Here is a 23,282-nt window from a genome sequence, read left to right on the forward strand (position 1 = left end):
TCTTTGCCTCCTAAATCTGAAATCACTTAACAAACATATCAAGGCATCTAATAGAATCAAGGTGAATTAAATTTAGCTATTTTAAGTCCTAAAAAGCATGTTTTCACTCTTAAGCACAATTAAGGGAGAAGTTATAAAACCATGCTATTTCATTGAATAAATGTGGGTAAAAGTTGATAAAATCCCCAAAAATCAATACAAGATAAACCCTACAAATGGGGTTTGTCAACCTCCCCACACTTAATCCAAGCATGTCCTCATGCTTAAGCCAAAAGAGAAACAAAGGGTATCAACATTTATTCCATGTAAATGAACTATATGCAACCTAAACTATATGCAACTAAATACAAAATGGTTTTACCTACTTGGTTAAAAATAAATCAATCCTCCAAGTCATACGTGCACAAGTAGGGCCAAGATCATATAACGATTCATGAATCCTACCAATTCGAATATCAAAATGAAGTGCAAGTAGACTTGCGAGAAGAACGCTCATGAAAGCCGGGAATCAAGGAATTGAGCATCGAACCCTCACCGGAAGTGTTTGCACTCTAGTCGCTCGGTGTTTGGGGTTGATTCTCTCAATTCTCCCCTAATCATGCTTTCCAAGATTTGTTTTTCCTCTAACAATCAACAATTATTCAATGCATGCATACACGTATCATGAGGTCTTTTCTTTAGGTTGTAATGGGGTTAGGGTCAAGGTAGGATCATATATGGCTAGTGGACTTAAGGATTTGAATCTTTGATTAACTTAAACTTTTCCACCTAACCTATATAATGACCTATACAATTAAGTACTAATCTAACTACCCATTCCTCACTTTTTCACATACTCATGCATTTTCTTTTCATTTCACAACACTTATGCATTGATTCTTATTGAGCTTCACTTTGGGGTATTTTGTCCCCTTTATTGCTCTTCTTTTTTTTTTCTTTCTTTTTCTATATACATTTTTTTCTTTTCTTTTCTTTTTTTTTCTTTTTCACTTTTATTTCTTTTTTTCTTTTCATTTCATTTTTTTTTCTTTTTCTTTCAAACTATACACAAGAACATCAATGCATAAGGTCTATACATTTAATCAATACATGAGTATGTACCAATTCTCCAATATAAAAATACAAAACACAAACACCCTTTTATCCCAACCAATGTCCCAAAGTTTTTCCACTCTTGGATGACACTCACACTCACTAGCCTAAGCCAATCAAAGATCCAAATAAAGGACATTCATTGTTTTCCGCTTTAAGGCTTGTAATGTGCTAAAATAAGAACAAGTGGGTTAAGCGTAGGCTCAAAATCGGCTAACAAAGGAGAGTAAAAGGTAAGGCTATTTGGATAAGTGAGCTAATGAAATGATGGCCTCAATCATATAAATGCATGAATACAAGGAATAATGGGACATATAGATTCAACAAATCAAAGATTACAATCATAGAAAGAGAACAATTACACGCAAGAAGGAAAATAAGTGGTTATAAGATGTAACCACACCATTAGGCTCAAATCTCACTTGCTTATGTTCTTAGCTCAAAAACCATGTTCCAAAATAAATTCTTTCAAGCAAGTTCAACAAAAATTTTCAAATTGGTAGGTTACCCTAAAACGGTTTCTTGGAAAGAAAATCATCACCCTAACCAAGTAGTCCTAATAACAAAGAAGTGGTAAAAATATGTACAAATTCTAACTAACATGCAACCTATCATGCAATGCAATAGCTAATCTAATTAAAGAAAATAAAAAATTTGGTGTTGAAAAGGAAATTTTTACCCATGGAGATCGGTCAGACGACCTCCCCACACTTGAAGATTGCACCGTCCTCGGTGCATGCAAAGAAGAGCAAGGTAGACGGGTTGCTACAATTGATGAGCTTCTTCACAAGGTTGCGCGGAGGACTTGTTTGGGGCCCCATTTAAAAGCTTTTCCTTTCTCCCTTCTTGGTGGCCAACCTAAAAGGAAAGAAAAGGAAAGAAAATTAAGCCTATAACAAAGATATCAAGGCAATTAGAACATAGGCGGGGCTAATGCCAAATAAGAGTATGATTTCCTACTACATGTTAGCTAAGCATGTGAGTGAGAAAACAATGTAAGCTAAGGCATATCATTAAGCTCGATGCAAGAGTAAAGTTAAAGTAGGAAGAGTGTGTTGAGCATCAAGTTCAAATGAGAAGAAGTGGGTCATGAAAGACAATATGAGGTCATATCAATGCACAAAGACACAAAAGTCATACAGGATGAAGCATTGATTTAAAAGTTTCATCACCCAACAATATCAAACAAGTCAAGAAGCACCAAAATAATGTAAGAAAGTCTCAACAATTGAGTAGGAAAGTTCAACACCATTATTAAAATGGAAAACTTAGAAAATAAAATGAGAACAAGGTAAAAAAAACAAAATTAAAATGCAATGAATGAAAATAAGCAAATGCAATAAAAGAAAATGGAGGAAAAGAGAGAAAAAAAAACAAAAATTTTTTTTTTGGTTTTTTTTTTTTAGTATTTTATTTATTTATTTATTTATTATATTATTATTATTTTTTTTTTAATTTCATTTATATTAAAAGAAAAAATTTTCTAAGAGAGGAAGAAGAAAAAAAAATTAGAAAGAAAGAAGAGAAGAAGAAAGAAGGAGAAAGGAGGAAGGAGAAAAGCAGGGCGCAAATCCGCGCGCGCGCGCACAGCGCGCTTACGCGTGGATGAGCTTGTGCTCCAAGCACAATGCTGGCACAACGTGCGCACAACTCTCTGGTTTTTGTACCAGAAGTTGCGGAAGTGCAATGTGCGCGCGCGCGCACAGCGTGCTAACGCGCCGATGGCCCTTTTTTTTTTTTTTTTTGCCCAAAAAGCAGAAAAATTGCCCAAGAGCTCCCTATAATGTCCAAAACTCTTCTTTATTCAATCAAATATCAAACAATTCACAAAAATGCAATTTGATTTTAGGATTTATTCATCTACTACTAATGAATACAACATACTAACAACCAATCTTTACAAACAAATCAATATGAAATGAAAATCTACCTACAATGGCAACTCAAATCACTTATTATACAAAACCAAAAGAGAATGGAAAGAGGTTACCATGGTGGGGTGTCTCCCACCTAGCACTTTTAGTTTAAGTCCTTAAGTTGGACATTTGAGGGGCTCATTGTCATGGTGGCTTATGTTTGTACTCATCCTTGAATCTCCAAGGATCTTTGCCTCTCAATTGGTTGATAGAATATCTAACCGTCTTCACTAAGCTTGGGCAAAGTTCAACCCAAGATATGAGTCCCCATAGTTGGTCTTCATTCAGCGAGCCGGGGTCCCATATCTTATCTTCGCACCCGTCTTCAATTTGATCTTCATACTTTTTCTTTCCGGGTGGTTGACATATAGAATTCTCTTTAGCACACCTAGCCTTCTGTCGAGACCCATGCAAAGTGGTATTCTTCCAATCATCGTTCCTATACCTTGAAGCTTTGACCTTAATGAGCCTAATTCCCAACTCGCAACCACTACACAACTCATTCTTGCTTTTAATTCCACAAAGAGTTCTAAGTTGTCCATCTGTTTCAATCAAACCATATTCAAGCGTGAAAGTAAAGCTTATGGATAAGAATTTTACCCACTTGAATGTTGTGTTGGATGGTGACTCGGGAAGGGAGACCTCCCCACACTTAGACAATGCAAGGTCTACTTCCGTGTGCTCTTCTTTGTGTATTTCCACCTTTTTGCGAGCTTCCTTGATTTCAACCTTTCCCCTTTTATCACATAGCTTGGTGTTGTCTTCAAGAACTTTGATTTCTTGCCTAATGGGAGGTGGTTCAATTTTGGATAGAAATTCATTGATGAATAAATCCATTTCTTGGTCAACCTCTTCATATTCTTCAATTTCGATATACACCATGCCAACGTTTTCCTCTTGGTAGCTCTCTTTCTCATTGCTCACCAAGGGTATGGGAGGTTGTGCACACTCTTTTATACTTTCAACTCTATGTCCAATGGGAGAGTATTCCATTGTAGAGAGGAATTCATCCATGATTGAATCCATCTCTTGATAAACCTCTTCCAAGTCTCCAACGACGGTATGCCTTAGAGGTTGCGCACCCTCTTCAACATCAATATCAAGCTTCTTGGAAGAGTGCTCCATGAGACTACATTCCCTTGGACTTTCAACATCTCCTAAATCTTCAACCACTTCTTCCTTTTCTTCAATGATTATAGCTTCCTCTAGTTGCTCCAATACAAAATGGCATTTCTCATCCCCCACCGGAGTTTCCAATCTCTCCTTCATGCTTTGCTCTTCTTCTGCGGTTCCACATGTGGCTATGGAAGCACCTTGAGTATTCAAACATTGGTGGGCTAGAGTGTACACCACCTTAATCAAATTGGTCACAAACTCAAGTGTATCCTGCTTCATAGCTTCTTGTCCTTGAAGTAACAAAGTGAGAGGATCGTCTATTGGGGCTTGGGGTGGGTAGGAAGGTTCATCGTTTTGGAGAGAGGGTTCATGGTAGGAAGGTGGTTCTTCTTGGTAAGGGTATGGAGATGGTGAGTATTGAGGTGGTTCATGGTAGTAATCTTGATATGGTTGTGGTGATTCTAGAGGTTCTTGCTCATAATGGCCATAAAAATATGGTATGGATGATTGGTTATATGATGGATATGGATCATAGGGTGGTGCTTGGTGATGAAAGGCTTGTGAGAATGGTTGAGGTTCATGTTGAGGGTATGGATCATAGGCATATGGTGGTGGTTCTTGAAAGTCACAAGGAGATTCACCATAGCCATTGGGTTGGTGTGCATCATAGAATGGCTCTTCTTCATAGTGCATTGGTGGAGGTTGTTGCCATGAAGATTGATCATATGCATATGGCTCCACCCACCTTTGGTCATCCCATCCTTGATGCACATCTTCATTGAAGTTCCCATTTCCTACAACATAGTTGTAATCACACTCATAGCCAAAGTGAGAATTCATCGTAAAACTAAGAATAAGAAACAAAAGCTAACAAGAAATAATGAAACAAAGTCCTAGAACAAGCAAAACTAACAAGCAATACAAAAATCAAGCTATTCACAATATTCACATATATACAATAACCAATAACATAACACCATTGCAAATCCCCGGCAACGGCGCCATTTTGACGAATGGATTTTTGATGGTATAGAATTTCACAAATGAAATCTCGTTGAAGTATAGTCTCTAAACCAACAATAATCCTTTCATGCAAAAATTTGTTTGTCACAAGTACAAACCCCTAAAATCTATAAACCGAAGTATTTAAACCTCGGGTCGTCTCTCAAAGGACTTGCAGGATAGTGTTCTTGTTATTGGTTATGGACTTGTTTATTTTGGGGTTTTGGATGAGGAATGTGAATAGTAAATGGTAGGAAAACTTTATTCACAAAATGGTCTTGGCAAGGTTTGGTTGTCAAGGGTCTTCATCATTATCACTAGCCACAAGTATGGTAGTTGCAAGGATTAATCTCACTTAGTCATCCTTAAATCGATTAACAAAGGAAAGTCAAGTGAGTTATATCAATCCTAGTCCATAAGTCCTAGCTTTCCACTAATTGGATTAATGAAGGCTAGAGTTAATGGCTATCAACTATCAATCAATTGGACACTAGTGACTCAATAAATCCTAAGTTACCTTCTCAAGCCAAGAACATAAAATTCTAGTCTAACATTCTTCCGAGCATTTAATCAAACACTTGGAAGGCACAAAAGAAAAGTATAGTCAATCACAACAAGAATGAATTCTAACTACAATTGAATGTAAAGAATTAACAACAACAATCAAGGAAATCACAATTATCATGAATTACCTCAAATTGCATTATTGAAAGAAAATAAAGAGAACAAGAGTATCTCAATTACAAAACCTAAAAACAAAATAAGAGAAATTACAACAAGAGAATAGGGATAGAGAGAAGAACCAAAGTGTAGCAATCATCAATTGAAGGTAGAAGTAGAAGGAGACTTGAATTAAACCTAGAACTATGAGATCCTAATCTAACCCTAATTCCTAATCCTAATTCTAGAGAGAAGAGAGAGCTTCTCTCTCTAACTCTAACTACTTCTAAAACTAAACTATGACTAATGATTAAAGTATCTTGATCCCTCTTCAATCCTTGGCTTAAATAGCATCTGAAATGAGTTGGATTGGGCCCACAAGGCTTCTAAAATCGCTGGCCACGTGTTGCATTAAGTGAGTCATGTGCCATCAACGGCGCGTCCGCGTACTGTGCGCGTGCGCGCCCCTATGAGCGATGCAACTATGGAAAATCTTATATCATTTCGAAGCCCCGGATGTTAGCTTTCCAACCCAACTAGAACCGCATCATTTGGACCTCTGTAGCTCAAGTTATGGTCAATTAAGTGCAAAGAGGTCAGGCTTGACAACTTTTTGGTTCCATCATTTCTTCATGAGTTCTCAAACTTTACATGCTTTTTCTTCATTCCCTTAATCCAATCTTTGCCTCCTAAATCTGAAATCACTTAACAAACATATCAAGGCATCTAATAGAATCAAGGTGAATTAAATTTAGCTATTTTAAGTCCTAAAAAGCATGTTTTCACTCTTAAGCACAATTAAGGGAGAAGTTATAAAACCATGCTATTTCATTGAATAAATGTGGGTAAAAGTTGATAAAATCCCAAAAAATCAATACAAGATAAACCCTACAAATGGGGTTTGTCAATGATCTGCACATGCTTGAATAGACCTTAATCACAGAAGAGTAAGTGTACCTATCGGGTAGAGACCCATGTGCCTTCATGCGAATAAAAGCAGAGAGGGCGTCGAAAAAGTAACTTCCTTTGGTGTGGGCTCCGATAAGGGAGAGAAAAGGGGAAGGGCCAAGGACGCGGTCGAAGACGGAGGTGTAATATGAAGCAGTAGCGGCAAAGGAGGCGGAAAGAAAAATGAAGCGGGAGATGATGAGGTGATCTTGCTCTAGACCTCGTTGGATGATGGAGGCGTGGACTTGGTAGAGGTGATGAATGGTCTTGCAGGCCTTAAGAAGGGTGATAATGGCGGCAGTTAAACGCGGCGGAGAAGAAGAGTGTCGAAATATTGAATTCATCGGAAGAACGGAGTCATTTTGGCCTTAAGGGACGAATATCTCCGATAATAATTTGTCCCAATCCACTTCAGCAAGTGTAACGGACACGTCATTCTCTACCCTCCATATCAATTGGCTCCGTTGCCATTTTTGGCCCAAAATGGACGGAAGGGTATAATTGTCGGCCGTTTTAAAACGTAAGGGATCGAAATGTATTTTCTAATCTTGAGGGACGAAAATGTCTTCGTTTTAAAAGGTCAGAGACCTATTTATCTTTTACTCTTTTACTTTTTAGTGGCAGTTGTCTAATATTATAAGCATATATAGATAAGCAAGTGGAGATTAAGGTGCTAATTCCGTCCAATCCCAATGCATATACTTCAACCTACTTTTTCTTTTCTTTTTTCTTTTAATTTTCAGATATACTTGAACCTACTTTATGTTATAAAATTCAAAACCGTACACTGAAAAAGAAAATGCAAAAGATAAAGTGACTGTTATGACCCTCGGATAAAGCAAAATTAAGCTTTTGTACAAAAAAAAAAAAAAAAAAAAAAAAAGCACATCAAAGGAGGAAGCTGATTGAAGCAGAGGCCATTGATTGGTGGATAAAGCTTCTTAGCTAATAAAGCCGTTCTCTCCTGTCATGCAACCATCTCCACCTTCACAAACAAAAAATAACACATCATATGACTCATACCATCATACATATTGAATCTTTACACAACATCACTTAAATCTTAACAGAATGATAAGGAAAAATAGTGAAAGAGAGGAAGCAACTGACCAATAGTAATCCCATCTAGGCCTGACTTTGGTGATCCTGTTATGACCATAGGGATAATCAGTCTGAGCCCTCCTTGCATTCCTGAAAGCACAGCAACCAATGGTGTAGATCCCAATGAGGAGGACAAGCATGACAAGAGTGAGCACAGAGAGCTTGTGCCAGTTCCTTCTTATGTCTTCAAGAACACCAGCTTTGCATGAATCACACTCATAGCACAGCAAGTTTGGGGCATTGTTCCACCTGTAGCAATCAGGATCTTGTTCTTCCTCGTTGTACATTCTTGTTGCTTGCTCTTCCATGTTGTTGCCGTAAGTGCATGCTGTTGGTGGTTTGCAACATCCAGACTGTACGGTTGCATATTGTATCAACACTTTTATAAACCAGCTTTATTTTCTATAAAAATGCTATTCATACACCAGAATTATCCACTAAAATCAGCCATTAATGTATTTATATATAAATATATATATGATTTAATTTATTTTTAAGGTGTATTTATATTTTAACATATATTTTATACTAATGACTGATTTTGATAGCTAATTTTAATATTCACATAACATATTCCTATTTTTTAATATATATAGTTCATAGTCATAGTGTAAAAAATATTTAAGATAAAGTACTCCTTTAATTCATAAAAATGGTGTTGAATATTAATTTCATCGTAATGTTTGGAACATTTTATTTCTATTTTAAAATTTTATTTTAGTTTCTTAGTCAATATAATTTTTTTTTCCTAAAAATTTCTATTTCCTTTGTTAATTATCATCTTCTTTTAAATAGCAGTAATAATCGTAATTATAATAGTTGTATAATAGTAATCGTATGTAGTAATTTAAAAAGGAAAGTGAGAGAAGAATTAAAAAATAATATAATGATAGAGAAAAATATTAGTGAGCTTTAGTAAAGATTAAGGTATACATGGTACCGAAATAAAATAAAATAAATATATAATATAATTATGTAAATATGTAGAGTTAGGCTGGAGGGAGACCAAAAATATTTGAAATCATCTTTACTCTTTTTTTCTTCTTCTTCTTCCTATTTGGATTATAATAATAAATAAACTTTTTAATTTAACTTTTTATTTCACTAACTCATAACTCTAATTAGCTATTAAAAATTTCACTTAGCATGTAAAGCAAAGATCAAATACAAAAACATAAAAAATAATATTGAATCTAATAAATATTGACAAGAGTGAAATAAATAAAATGATGGAATGATAAATTGTACCTGAATTGGTGACATATCTCTCTGCATATAATCCAAAGGGGTCCAATTGATAACATTAGAACAAGTGTTGGAACCAAAAATACAATTCTTAATAGTGTTCCAGTATTTAGGATTCTTGATTCTTTGCCTCAACCATGGTGAATAATCCTCAATATGATACTCCTTATACACCCTACCAGGAACTTCAACACCACCACCCTTGCTTGTCACACCAAAACCAAACATAGTCAAACCAATGAGTGCTGCTATTAGAATCAACATCACCACCAGGTAAATCCACAGTGCACATGCCACATGAAAACATGCACCAATGAAACCGGCCAGTGAAATCACCAGCACTATGAACCCTATCACAAGAAGTGGTGTTTGTAGAAAATATGCACATCTTGTGCTGCTCCTTGCCATCCATAACCCTGCTCCAATTATTGGAATTGATGCTAGCAGTGTCAACAAGTTCAAGAAACCAATCACTGTGTTGCTGAACCTATACATCATGATAATAATTTCTTGTGACTTGTGTTCTGTGGTGCCTCTTAAAAAGGGTTAGTGCCAATTATTTTTTATTTGTTTGTGGCTAAATCAAATCTTTTTCTTCTTTTTTGCTGCATCAGTGTATCAGGAAACTTTAATTGGAGTAGTGCAGATATCTATATATATAAATATCCAATTCTCTTCATCTTAGTTATTAAGGAAGTTGTATTTTTATTTCAGATGACAAATTTGCCCTTCTTCACTTATTTTATTATAGTCACAAATTTTGACATGTTTATCCATATAGCTGATGGCATAATTCTATGGTTCTCAGAATTAGACCGAATTAATTGGTTTAATTAGATTAATCATGAATCGATTATTAAATCGGTTTAGTTCAGATAAAAAATTAATTAATAATAATAAATCGGTTAATTTGTTTAAAATAATAAATAAATATATTTTATATATAAATATATTATTTTATTATATCTAATTTAATCTCATTTGAATTTTAATTGAATTTTTAAATTTTTAATTCTACTAGTTTAATAATCTATTCGGTTTTTAAAACTCAAATTCCATTATTCCATGTGCGTTTAGACAAGGCATGAAAGGAATTCAGGACAAGTTAATGGACATTTTGGTAATAACATCATTTGTGCATGTTGCTTTTTAGGGTATGGAGCCCATTTTGGACTTGTTTACTAAGGAAGATCATGGAACATAGAAATTGGAGTATTCTTGAATAAGTATTATAGAATAGTAGCACCATGTATGGATCAATGGATGCTCTTTCTTTTTTTTTTTTTTTTTCTTATCCTTGTCACTTGTTCTGATGATATTAAAGAAGTTCCACCAAGCTCTGATTTGTCATTGCCAAATCATACTTTAGCAAAGCATCTTGTCTTGTTACACTTATTCTAACATGGGAGTTTCTATTCAAACAAAATAATTTTCACTTTGTCAATGAATTAAATTCTTTTATTCGCATACCAAACTCTACATAAATGTATTAGCTTGTCTAATATTCTTTATTATCATCATTTATATTGGCATTTTATTCGTATACTATGGATTATTTTATTTTATTTTTTTTATAGGAGACTCGAACCCGCAACCTCTTAATTGAGTATGGAGAGACTATGTCATTTGAGCTATAACTCATTGGCGGATTAATTATTTTGTTAATCTCTATAATTTTGTCAAATTTATAATTAGGTTTTATATTTTTTTAATTAAGTCTTTACATTATTTTTAATTTTATAATTAGATTATTTTACATCAAAAAATATTAAAATTAATAGAATATTTCTCTAAAAAAATATGTGATCAAATATCTAATTATGTTCTTAATTTTAGATACTTTTAGTTTACGAAAAAATATTTTGTTAATTTTAATATTTTTTATACTAGGAAGGATTTAATTACAAAATAAAAAATAATATAAAAATTTAATTGAAAAAAAATGTAACAATCTAATTAAAAATTTAATAAAATTATAAGAACCAACAGAATAATTAAATCATTTAAGTTAAACTTGATAAGATGTAATTCATCACAAATATCAAATAATATTTTGTTTTATTAATATTATTTATGAGTGCAATATAAATGAATAGATGATATATTCCATGATTCGCCTACACAATAAAAGGAACAAGAGTGATAAGTGATGAGTATAAAGTAGCCGTTTGAGACAAAGTTATACATTTGTATGGTGATTAAGATGGCTATCATTCGTTTTCGTGTTGGATTTAAACTATGCTCAAGATAGAATTGAATTTATTCATAGTTCTAGTTGATTCAAAAGTGAATATATTCTTGTTCATGTGAGTGGTTGAACTTGAATCAACATCAACTAAAGGAAAACTTAAATAGACAAATGCCTTTCTTTTTTTTTTTTTTTTTTGTGCATTAAGGAGACAATGGTTATGTGGCCACTTTCTTTTGTGGGCTCATTTATGAGCTCTTACAGTATAACTAACTATTGGTAAAAAGCTTTGAAATCCATATAGTTAGGCCCACTTAGCTTTTGGCGTGGATATGCCTTTATAATTCAATGAAAGAATATTCACCAAACTCATTGCATCTTAGGTTAATTCTATTTTTGTGGTGTCCTCATATATATGTGAATTTTATTCAATATATTAAACTTAGCATCATATACATAGGGTTAATATGTTGTGTAATTTACGTGATGCTCACACTTTTTTAGTTTAAATTTTTACATAGAAAACCCTATCTAATTAAGGTCTAGACAAAGACTACATTTCTTTAAATTCATTCAATGCTGATAAAAGTAGTCAAAGATAAGTAATAAAGAAATTAAAAATAATTGAGTCCAACTCATAGCCATGTGTATAATAATGGAAAATCCAGAAAGAATGACATTCCATATAAATAATAATAACAATTTTTTCAATAACAAATAAAAATAGGAGAACTAGAATTGATAAATAAATTTATCAATCAATTTAATTATTTTCTTTTTTGTTTTTCCAGGCAGAGCCAGCCAAGATGGAACTCATGAGGAATGCATTCCTTATTCTTCTGTCTCAGCCTGATCCATATATATATATATATTTATATAGATCTGAATTGCAGTTATTCTTAGCCTAAGGTCCAAGAATGGTGATACTTATGATTCTATACTCTCTTTTTATCTTTTCTTCTTTGATGAATCAATCACAAAATGGGAAAAAAATGAACAAGTTATTGACTTGTTGCTGCTCTAACTTGAAGATGGCATTGGCTTGTCCTCCAAGAAAGACCTGAAAAGAATGAAGGCTTGGCGCGGCCGATGAAGCGGAACCTCATGGCCGGCTCCTCTTACAGTTACTAATGTGAGTCCTTTGTAAACTTGACTCCAACCACCAACCTGAAAACAAAAATAAAGATCTCAGCTAACAGATATGATTAGTGTCTGCTTGATTGATTAGCTTGTTAATCATGGTAATTAGTCAGTACCAACCTTGCCATTATCATACCAAGGGTACCAGTTGGTGAGGGTTGGTAGCTTCAATGCGTCGATTGAATATCGAGTCGCAGTGACTGGAACCACTGAATCAGTGTCTCCACTGTAGCCAAGAAATACAAAATGAATATAGTTAAGGATTTAAAGCATTCAATTCCATTGTTGTTAGTTATGTCATCCACCTTAATCATCAAATAACTATTGCTTACTAAATAAAGCTACAATATCATTATTTATTTATTTATTAGAATAAGTTGGAAATATTCTGCTACAATTAGCATGAAGGAAGGAATTAATAAATCATGTTAGTTAAAGTTCCACAATCAATTTCAACTGGTCAAATATACCCAAAGTCAATGATATTGAGATTGCAATCAATTAGAGGGAAAGCAAAAGTAAGAACAACAGTGCCTAAATAAATAAATATATGCACTAGTCTAGTAGGCACAAAAAAACTTTTCAGGGTTGGCTGAAGATTTTCTACATGTTAGAAATAATAATCAAACTTAATATTTGTTTGATCTGTCTAATCGATCCCACCTAACAATATCCAGTTTGGTTGTTGTACGTATTCCTTCCAATTTTCTAGAAGATATTTTCTAGAGGTGATTACTCACACCAAGACATCTCCATGTGAAAATGATAGCTGATAACCGTTAAATGATTTGACATGTTTAACTATCACTCATGTGGATAGTCACTTTTTGTGAAATGCCACTTGGGAATCAGAGGCCTAAAATTTTCTATATCAATGAGCTTACATTATCTCTTCTTTGTAATCTATAACATAGAATCATCTCCTATTAACTCCTTAGACAAAGCAAAATCCATCAGCAGCAGAACCAAATAATTCATATGCTTCAATTCACAAAACAGTCATGGAAGATGAGAAGCAAAACTTAAGCACCTGTATACCCATATCTTGAGACCAGCACTAATAAGTTCGCGATATATAGGAAGCATAGTTAGAGGAGAATCAGTCCAATAGTTCCCCACAATATCACTGAAAAAAGATTCAAGATTCTATCAGAATAGTTTGTGTAAAAACATCTCAGTGTTGAATATATGAGCAGGAGATAGACCTGCAAGTCTTCCATGAATAAGGAATTCCGGTTACATTGGCATGAAGTGCCTTCTGAACTTCTGGATGATTGAAATACAAGTCGGAATACCTCTCAGTGCAAGGATCGTATGCTCGAGACATCCACGGCTGAGTTTAAGGAGAACAAAAGAGAAAACAAGAGAAAATAACAATGGAACAGTTTGCCAAGATTGACCAAAATCTAAAGATAAAACAGAATTAAACAAGAATGAATCTAACTAATTTACTTCAGCTATTGCAAAATCTTAGGAACAATAGTACTAGTTTCATGTTGATTGGTTCAAGAGGATCTACTAGAACTAGAATTTCATGTTAACATGTTCCATTAACAATTATGTATGGACTTGGATCTAGACATGGTGTTTATGAATAAATTGAACAAATTGAGAGAAAAGGCTTACATAGCGACCCCCCAAGTCGCGTCTGAGTGACGATGTATCGTTACAAGGCTGCGTATAAATGCTATAAGGATCAATGTTACCCTGCTCCACAACTGCAACTTTAAGGGCCTGCATGCAAGGCACTGATGGATGCTGTGAAGAACCGAAATCACAAGCAATTCTCAGCATCCTGTATGTGGAATCCGATACCAAACCATGAGTCCACCAATACTCAAATGTTCCAACATAATCATGATAATCATCAGTAACAGCATTTCCAACCTTGCATCAATCAGTAAAAAATTCACACCTAATTAGATCATTACATATATAAATAAGGTTTAACAAAGGTTACATTTATCAATCAAAATGGATCTTACAATCTCTCACCATAAATCCCTTGAAATTTATCACTGGATTCTTGATTCCCTTGTTTCTCTCATAAACAATTTGAGACAACTGAGGAACATAGTGCCCTGAAAAGTAATTTTAGGGAGCTGAATTGTTCATCAATTCATGTAATTCAGGAACCTAAATCTTTAAGGAAAAACTAGTATATCAATCAATCACCTGCATAGCTTTCTCCAGCAATGTAGAACTCTCTATGCTTATACTGAGGAAATCTTTCAAACCACTTAACAAGAAATGTATATGCATCTTCAGCTGCAAATTCAGGAACCCCAAGATCCCAAATACAAACACACAACCAACTCAAGATCATAATGAACAAAGCAAAATCGACATGATGAACAAATGTGACAACTTCATTACCTGTTCTCTGGTCACCAAATGTGTACAGATCCGTCGTCTTATTCGAGTACGAAAATCCGACACCAGCAGGAGAATCAAGGAACAATATGTTTGCCACTGCAACACCAACACCAGCAAGCAATCAAAAGCATGTAAAGAACAAGAAAACAAGAAAAAATAACACAGTTGGTGATGCAAAATTTTTCAATTTTGTTCATACATTTGTTCCAAGCATAAGGGTTCAAGTAAAGTGACTTCCCATCAGGCCTAATCCTAAAAGGGCCAATTTCTTCAGATGCACCATAAGCAATGGAGGAGCATCCAGGGCCACCATTGAGCCACAAAACCAGTGGTCTCTTCTCCGGTCGGCGGCTCGCCGGAGCCTCAAAGAGCCAGTAGAACAATGCACTCCCACTCTTCTCATTCACAGTGACATAGCCAGAATAATGAGCAAACCCCACATTCTTGGGTTGCCCTGGCAAATCAGTGACCCTATCTCTCTTCTGATCTTCAATTGGTGAAGAAGATAAGGAAACTGAAACTCCCACAAAAATGAACAAGACCAACACAACAACATAGGAAAGATAATAACCCATGTTTCAGCTAATCAAAACAAGATTTTTGCAGCAACCCAGAAAAGAAAAGAAAAGATTAAAAAAAAATGAAGTGCTAATAGAATATTTCTGGGATTGCTAGCCTTTTAGCTTTAGCCACCTACCACAACTCCATGACAAAGAAACAAAAAAGCAGAGAGAATCAAAGAATATATGAGAGAACCAGTGGGAATTTATGGAAGTACTCTAAAGGGTCAAAGACCAAATTCAAGTAAACACAAATCCCAACAAAAGTTACAGAAAAAGAAAAGATCTTTGATTCTTTCTACTCAGCAAAACAGATCTTAACTAGATAATTACTAGATTTTATTCAAATGACACAGATTTGAAGTGGCACCTGGTCCAGTTATTACTTACCTAAACTCAGATAAAGAAAAATCTAACAAGTGTGAAAACAACAGCAGCAAAAGAGAGAGAGGGATTATTATTGGTTACAGAGACAGCAGAATAGAGACATGTTCATTAAAGCTGTGTCTTGATATTATGAATTATTTATAACAGTGACAACAATGATTGTTAGTAGTTGCAAAATGAGTTGTTAGCAGGTTCTTTCATTTCAGCAGCATGCATTTGTCATCAATTCACCCTTTGAATTTTCTTTGTTTGTTAGAGAGTTACTGTTACTATCCCTCACATTTCGTTCATACCAGAGTCCAAGTTGACTGAGCAGTGAGTAGAGGCAAATGGCTGGCGCACATGGGCACTGCTCAAAGTTTCAACCTTTCAGGCTTTTAAATTTAGAGAAAATGACATATCCATACCATAATTTTTGGTCCGAAAATATTTAAGTTTTCGAAAATTTAAAAATAAATTTAAGTTTTTGAAGTGTTTAATTTATTTCATTTTAAAAATTCTCTTACGTATTTATTTGACTATTTGTGATACAATTGAAATTAAATTTGATTTCGAAGTTTTGAATAAATCAAAAATTTAAATATATTTTTAAATTTTAAAAAATTTAAATATCTCCAAATCAAAAGTTCAATAACTTATTTATCATTTTCTTTTAAATTTAAGATAATGTATATATATATAAAAGAGATGGCACTTTCTTGGATTATCTATTCTTGTTATAATACGGATTTTCTTTTATAATTGTCAATTCTTTTTTTATTTATATATATTACTATAATGATTAAATTTCGTCTTATTAAATGTGAAGGAATTGATTCGGTTCATTTGATTGAACCACATTTAGAAACAATTTCAAAATGGTTATAATGAATAACTGAACATGATATTAGACTATGAAAATTAAAGTTACTTACACACAACTCTTAATTACTTAAAATTATGATTGATTTTGTTCTTTTAAATCATATAATTATATAATTTAACAACACAAAGTATTCCATAACATGTTAGTATATAATGTTAGAAACAAGAGACCAAACTAAAGAAAGTGTTTTCTCTATTATTCTGTGTGATCTGAAAGTACAATATACAAGGGGTATATATAGGTGCCAGAAGAATCAAAGTAATAAAGGCATAGAATCCTATAATTAATACACAGATATACTATATAAATATAAACGATACTAACTGATCTAAAATGATTCTAATGATTCTCTAATGATTCTCTAACATCCCCCCTCAAACTCAAGTGGGAGCTAAGGATACCAACTTGAGTTTGGATAACAAAATCCGGAAACGAGTCGGGTGATGAGCTTTCGTGAAGATATCAGCAGTCTAATCCAGTGTTCCAACAGCAATGAGACGAACAGCATCAATAAGGATATGTTGCCTAACAAAGTGACAATCAATCTCAATGTGTTTGGTGCGTTCATGAAAGACATCATTATGAGCAATCTGAATAGCACTGCGGTTGTCACAAAAAACATCAGTAGGGGATGACTGAGGAGCACCCAAATCTTCGAGAAGCCAACGAATCGAGATAACCTCACCAGTGGTGTCAGCGAGGGCACGGTACTCAGCTTCGGTGCTTGAGCGAGCAGTGAACGTTTGCTTCTTAGCACGCCAAGAAATGAGAGCATCGCCAAGAAACAAACAGTAACCAGTAGTAGAATGACGATCAGTGGGATCACCAGCCCAATCAGCATCGGAGTATGCCTGAAGAGTCAAAGAGGAATGGGCAGAAAAATAAAGGCCATGAAATAAAGTGCCTTTGATGTAGCGAATAATGCGAAGAACTGCCGCATAGTGAGTAGTATGAGGAGCAGACAAGAACTGGCTAAGTACATGAACGGAGTAGGCAATGTCTGGTCGGGTGACAGTTAAGTAGACGAGTCCTCCAACTAGCTGTCGATAGAGAGTAGGATTATCCAAGACAGTGCCATCCATAGGAGTAAATCGAACATTAGGCTCAAGAGGAGTAGACTCAATGCGACTATCGGTAATTCCGGCTCGAGCAAGAAGATCTGAAGCATATTTAGCTTGAGAAAGATAGATGCCATCATCGGTGGATATAACTTCTAGACCAAGAAAATAGCTGAGAGAACCAAGATCTTTCATCTCAAAAGTATGCTGAAGGGACGCTTTGAGATCAGAGATACCATCAGCATCATCTCTAATAATGATCATGTCATCAACATACACAAGTAGAAGAATAACTCCACGTTCACTTTTACGAATAAAGAGAGTATTCTCATGAGGATTGCAAGTGAAACCAAGACCGCATATGGTAGTGCTGAACTTGTCAAACCATTCACGAGGAGCTTGCTTAAGCCCATAGAGTGCCTTGCGAAGTAGACAAACTTTGCCAGAAGGACAAGGATAACCTGGAGGGGTTTCATATAGACTTTCTGTTTCAAATCTCCATTAAGAAATGCATTCTTCACATCCATCTGATTGAGAGACCATCTTTTGACCGCAGCAATGGCAAGAAGAGCTCGAACAGATGTGAGACGAGCAACAGGAGCAAAAGTCTCTTCATAGTCAATACCATACTCTTGCGTACAACCCTGAGCAACCAATCGTGCCTTATAACGGTCAATAGAACCATCAGAGCGAGTCTTGATCTTGTATACCCATCTGCTTCCCATAATTTCCTGATTTGAAGGAGAATCAACCAAGTCCCAAGTGTGTACTTTTTCAAGTGCCTGTATTTCTTCCTGCATTGCTTGTTGCCAATTTGGATTTGTGGAGGCTTCTCTGAATGACTTAGGTTCATGTTGATGAAGAATAGTAGAAAAGTAATGATAATCAAGAAGATGAGGAGGTGGATTTCTCACCCTGGAACAGCGAGTGGAAGGAGGCGGCATGACGGTAGGAGTAGGAGCGTCGTCCGGTCCAGAATCATCGGGAGATGGAGAAGGCAGAAGAACAGGAGGTTATGGAGGGTGACTCGAGATAGAACCTGTAGAATCATCACTAGGAAAAAGATCAACATTGGGGTTAGTGAAAAAAGGTGACTGAGTAGGAGGAGTAGACTCAAGGGAGGAGAACCGATAAAACATGTGATGCTCCCAGAAAACAACATGACGAGATATACGAATACGTTTAGAGAGAGGATCCCAACAATGATAACCCTTGTGTTCAGTTCCATAACCAAGGAAACAACACATACGAGCCCGAGGTTCAAGTTTAGTATGTTCATGAGGCTGAAGAAGAACAAAACAGACACAACCGAAAACTCGAAGAGAATTATAATCTGAGGAGGTACGATAAAGACGCTCAAAGGGAGTAACATTACCAAGAACAGAAGAAGGGAGTCTATTGATAACATGAACAGCAGTAAGAACAGCTTCACCCCAAGTATGCTCAGGACACGAAGAAGAAAGAAGCATTGCACGAACAGAGTCAAGAATGTGACGGTGTTTGCGTTCAGCTCGGCCATTTTGTTGAGACGTACTAGGGCAAGAAAACTCAGACAAGGTACCCTGTTCTGCAAGAAAGGTTAAGAGTTTGGAATCACGGTATTCCATAGCATTATCACGGCGAAAAACCTTAATGACCTTGGAAAACTGAGTTTTAATCATAGTGGCAAAGTTTATATAAATTTGAGGTAACTCATGGCGATTGGTCATCAAATAAACCCAAGTAAAACGTGAATAATCATCAATGAAAACAACAAAGCATCGAGCTCCTCCCATAGAAGCGGTGGGAGCGGGACCCCAAACATCAGAGTGAACGAGATCAAAAGGAGAGCAAGCAAGAGATGAATTATTGTGAAAAGATAAAGCAGGTTGTTTGGCAGTTTGACAAGAAATGCAATCAAAAGATTCATTAGGAACCTGACCCAAAACACCTTGAGACACAAGAGGACGCAATTTTCCTAAGGAGCTGTGGGCAAGACGTTGATGCCATAAGTGAAGGGTAGATGGAGAAGAAGCAGCACATATATTTGGTACAGGAGGAATATGAAGATTCTCGACTTCAAACAACCTTCCAAACTTACGTCCAGTCCTGATGACTTGTCCCGTCCGACGATCCTGTACACGACAACCAGAGAGAGAAAAAGTGACATCAAAACCCAGATCAACAAGTTGACCAACAGAAATAAGATTAAAGCTTAAATTGGGAATAAAATAAGTATTAGGAAGATGAAGAGTCGACTGGGAGATAGAACCCTTGTGTGTTGCGTGCAAGAGGGAATCATTAGCAGTATTGACAGAAGGTCCATTTGTAGTGGTAGACAAAGACGAGAAGAGATTTCGCGACGGAGACATGTGATTAAAGCATCCCAAGTCAAAATACCATTTAGAATTATCTGGAGGAGTCGAAAGAGCAGCAGGGGTATTACCAGAAAGGGAGAGAAGTCGCTGAAGGAGAGACACAATATCAGATAGAGAGACAGAAGACGAGGTGAGAGGAGCAGAGGTGGTAGATTCAGGAGTAGCATGAACAGCAGAAGCAAGCACACGATGTGGTGGGCGAATAGGACAGGTAGTAAGCAAATGTCCCGAGAGCTTGCAATAATGGGAGAATAGTTGTGAACAATGGTAGCTAATATGACCTTTCTGATGGCATGTGCGACATTCAACAGAAGGACAGACGGAGAAGAGGTGCGCAAAACGGTTACAATTTCGACAGAATTTATCATTTCCGTGTGTGGTAGCAAAAACAACTGACTTTTCCATAATAGTAAATATAGAGATCACGAAGAGGAGAGAAAAACTACAACTTGTAAGCCGAAAATGAGAAAATAGAGGGCAAAATCGGAAAGAGCTCACCAAAAAACCTTAGGAAGGGTCCCACTTGTCTGACACGTCAGCAGGATCGTCAGTGCCACGTCAGCGATGTTACGACACGTGGCAGCACCTGAGAGGCGGAAGGAGACACGCTGGCGACGAGATGGCACGCGGGTCAACCATCGGGTCGGGTCGGGCGCGCGGGTCGAGCTTGGGTGGGAGAGCAGCGGCGTGACACGTGGCAGAAGCAGAGCCGTGGATCTGGAGCGCTGATCTAACGGCGCTGGATGCGTCTGGAAGGAGAACGGATGAACGCGGACAGGCAACTTTGGGCGGCGCGTCCGGCGTCTTCCGGCGATGATTCCGGTGGCGTTGGAAAGCTTGCAACGAGGAGAAGGCGAGGGTGGCGGTGGTGACGAACCAAAGCGTCGGAAAGGACTCGAAAAGTAAGCACAAAGTATTGCCGATGAAACAAGATAAAGGAGCCAGAAACCAAATGTTTCTGAAAAAAAAAAAAAAACAACCTAAGCTCTTTATACCATATTAGAAACAAGAGACCAAACTAAAGAAAGTGTTTTCTGTATTATTCTGTGTGATCTGAAAGTATAATATACAAGAGGTATATATAGGTGCCAGAAAAATCAAAGTAATAAAGACATAAAATCCTACAATTAATACACAGATATACTATATAAATATAAACAATACTAACTGATCTAAAAAGATTCTAATAATTCTCTAACATATAAGATAAGTTAATAGCATTGTCAGTTTGTCACCATCATCATAATTATCACTTGTTCGTATTTGAAGCAAACGATTGAAAGTTAAGTTCAAAATAGTGATTTAGATTGGGGTTCACCTTAGATTGGTTGCGTGCACTAACTCAAACGATCACCTTTTAAATTAATTTCTTTTAATTATTGAATAATTTCATTCAAATTTTATTGTTATGAACTTAACAAGGTTTGGTTCGACTCAAATAAAATATGAAAAATGGGTAAAAGATCAAAACATACACCTGCTAGTCTACTACTAAATATATTATTTTATGATAATATATATCAATGTAAAAAAAGGTTGGCAACTTTAACTTCATAGGAAAGAAAGACCAAAACGGAAAGTGTAGAATTTGGAGGCCTTTTTTTCGTATGAAGAAGGACAAATGCAAAATTTGACCCGGCTTGGCTTGAGTAGTTAATGTGATTTCAGATAGATAGATATGATAGATAGATAGATAGAAGATAGATAATTAGATATATTAGGGGTGGCAAACTGATAGTACGTTCTATCTCATTCTGTTCTGTCGTTCGTTATTTGGTGGGTTTTTTTATTTTGTTCTGTCTAATAAGAGAGTCCCAAATTTCTATTTTATTTTGTTTAATTATAGGTTGGTAGATCAAGTTCACCAAAATTTTTTATTAAATTATTAAATATTAAAAATATATAATTTTATAAATATTTTAATAAATTTATAATTTTTAAAGATAAAAAAATTAAAATTTTTAAATTTACAAACATTAAAGTCTTTATAGTTCTAAATATCTAATAAATATAATTATTAATCAAATTTTTTGATATAAAATCATAGGATGGCGGACCCGCCAAATAAGTCTGCCCTGCCCTACCCTGCTAAAATCTGTGGGTTAGATAGTGCGAGTTAAGCAGACTTTTTTATTATTACGGTCTTAAATTTTAAGTCTGACCCACCTTTTTTGGCGAGTTACGCGGATCGATCCAACGAATTTCAGATAGATAGAAAGAGACAACCAAATTAACATAACATAAAAGCACTCATAAGTCTTATAATTAATACATCACCAAAAGAAATCTTATAATTAATACAGTACATAGTAGGGATGTTCATGAGACAGGACGGGTCGGATTTAAGTAGACCCCGACCTAAAAAGTTACTGGATCTATTTTTATTCAATCCGAAATGATTCGAAAATAAACCGAGTTGAATCGGATTGATTCGATATAAAATTAGTATATACAAATTTGTAAATTTTATATAATAAAATAATTAAATTTTATTTTTAAAAATTAAATTTAACAAATGTTATATTATATTTGTACCAAAATAAATTATTTTAAAATAAAATAATACTGTATAATATAAAAAATATTAATTGAAGTATAAAAGTATAATATAACATTACTAATTTCACTCCAAAATATATATTTTATTGTAAATGATAACTTCGGGACGGGGCAGACCGAGTGACCTGAACAATAGCCAGAACCCGACCCAAAAATAACACCAAACAAAAATAATTTAAATCCGGCAAAATATACCTTAGGTCAGGGCAGAATCTTAAACACCCTTAATATATAGTAGATTGGCAAGTGTGTAGACAATTGAGATAGGATTGTCTTCGTTAAGTTTTTTTTAGAAAGATAATTTTTTTAAATTAAATAGAAGTTTAATTTTGATGTGTGAATGTCGTTAGTATATTAATTGGATTAATGATTAGTTTACTAGTCTGTATAAATAAGTGTCGAAAGTTTGAATTCTGTGTTGTATATGCAGTGACCCATCGATTAATGACAAATCTTTAAATGAAATTTTTAGCTACGATAGATTAATTCTTGACCTGCTCAATTAAAAAATATCATAGAAAGTAAAAAAAAAAAACTATTTTACAATATTATTCAATTACATATCTTTTTTAGATAATTATTCATAAAATCATTGTGAATAGTAATTATTTTTGTAACTATATTAATACTGGATATGTGTGTTAAATTTTTAGAGTAATGATATATGTTCAAATGTTTTTTTAACTAAGTCCAACTAAGTTAATGTAAAACC

The 23,282-nt window shown here is 35.0% G+C and overlaps 2 protein-coding genes across 2 annotated transcripts; both read right to left on the minus strand.

Moving 5' to 3' along the window:
- Positions 1-7,393: 7,393 nt before the first annotated feature.
- On the minus strand, positions 7,394-9,712 carry LOC107616563 (tetraspanin-6). The gene is made up of 3 exons (XM_016318513.3): positions 9,084-9,712; positions 7,845-8,188; positions 7,394-7,719 (listed from the first exon to the last, which is right to left on the minus strand). Exons 1-3 carry the CDS (start codon positions 9,576-9,578, stop codon positions 7,680-7,682), a joined length of 879 nt encoding a protein of 292 aa, XP_016173999.1. The 5' UTR covers positions 9,579-9,712; the 3' UTR covers positions 7,394-7,679.
- Positions 9,713-11,917: 2,205 nt separating this feature from the next.
- SCPL27 (serine carboxypeptidase-like 27) lies at positions 11,918-16,032 on the minus strand. The gene is made up of 9 exons (XM_016320607.3): positions 14,984-16,032; positions 14,785-14,880; positions 14,584-14,676; positions 14,404-14,489; positions 14,035-14,295; positions 13,614-13,741; positions 13,439-13,534; positions 12,529-12,634; positions 11,918-12,435 (listed from the first exon to the last, which is right to left on the minus strand). The coding sequence occupies exons 1-9, from the start codon at positions 15,357-15,359 to the stop codon at positions 12,289-12,291; spliced, it is 1,389 nt and encodes a 462-aa protein (XP_016176093.1). The 5' UTR covers positions 15,360-16,032; the 3' UTR covers positions 11,918-12,288.
- Between the last annotated feature and the right edge of the window lie 7,250 nt (positions 16,033-23,282).

Source organism: Arachis ipaensis, chromosome B9 (genome assembly GCF_059453495.1).
Source record: "Arachis ipaensis isolate K30076 ecotype BB chromosome B9, ASM5945349v1, whole genome shotgun sequence".
Taxonomy (NCBI): domain Eukaryota; kingdom Viridiplantae; phylum Streptophyta; class Magnoliopsida; order Fabales; family Fabaceae; genus Arachis; species Arachis ipaensis.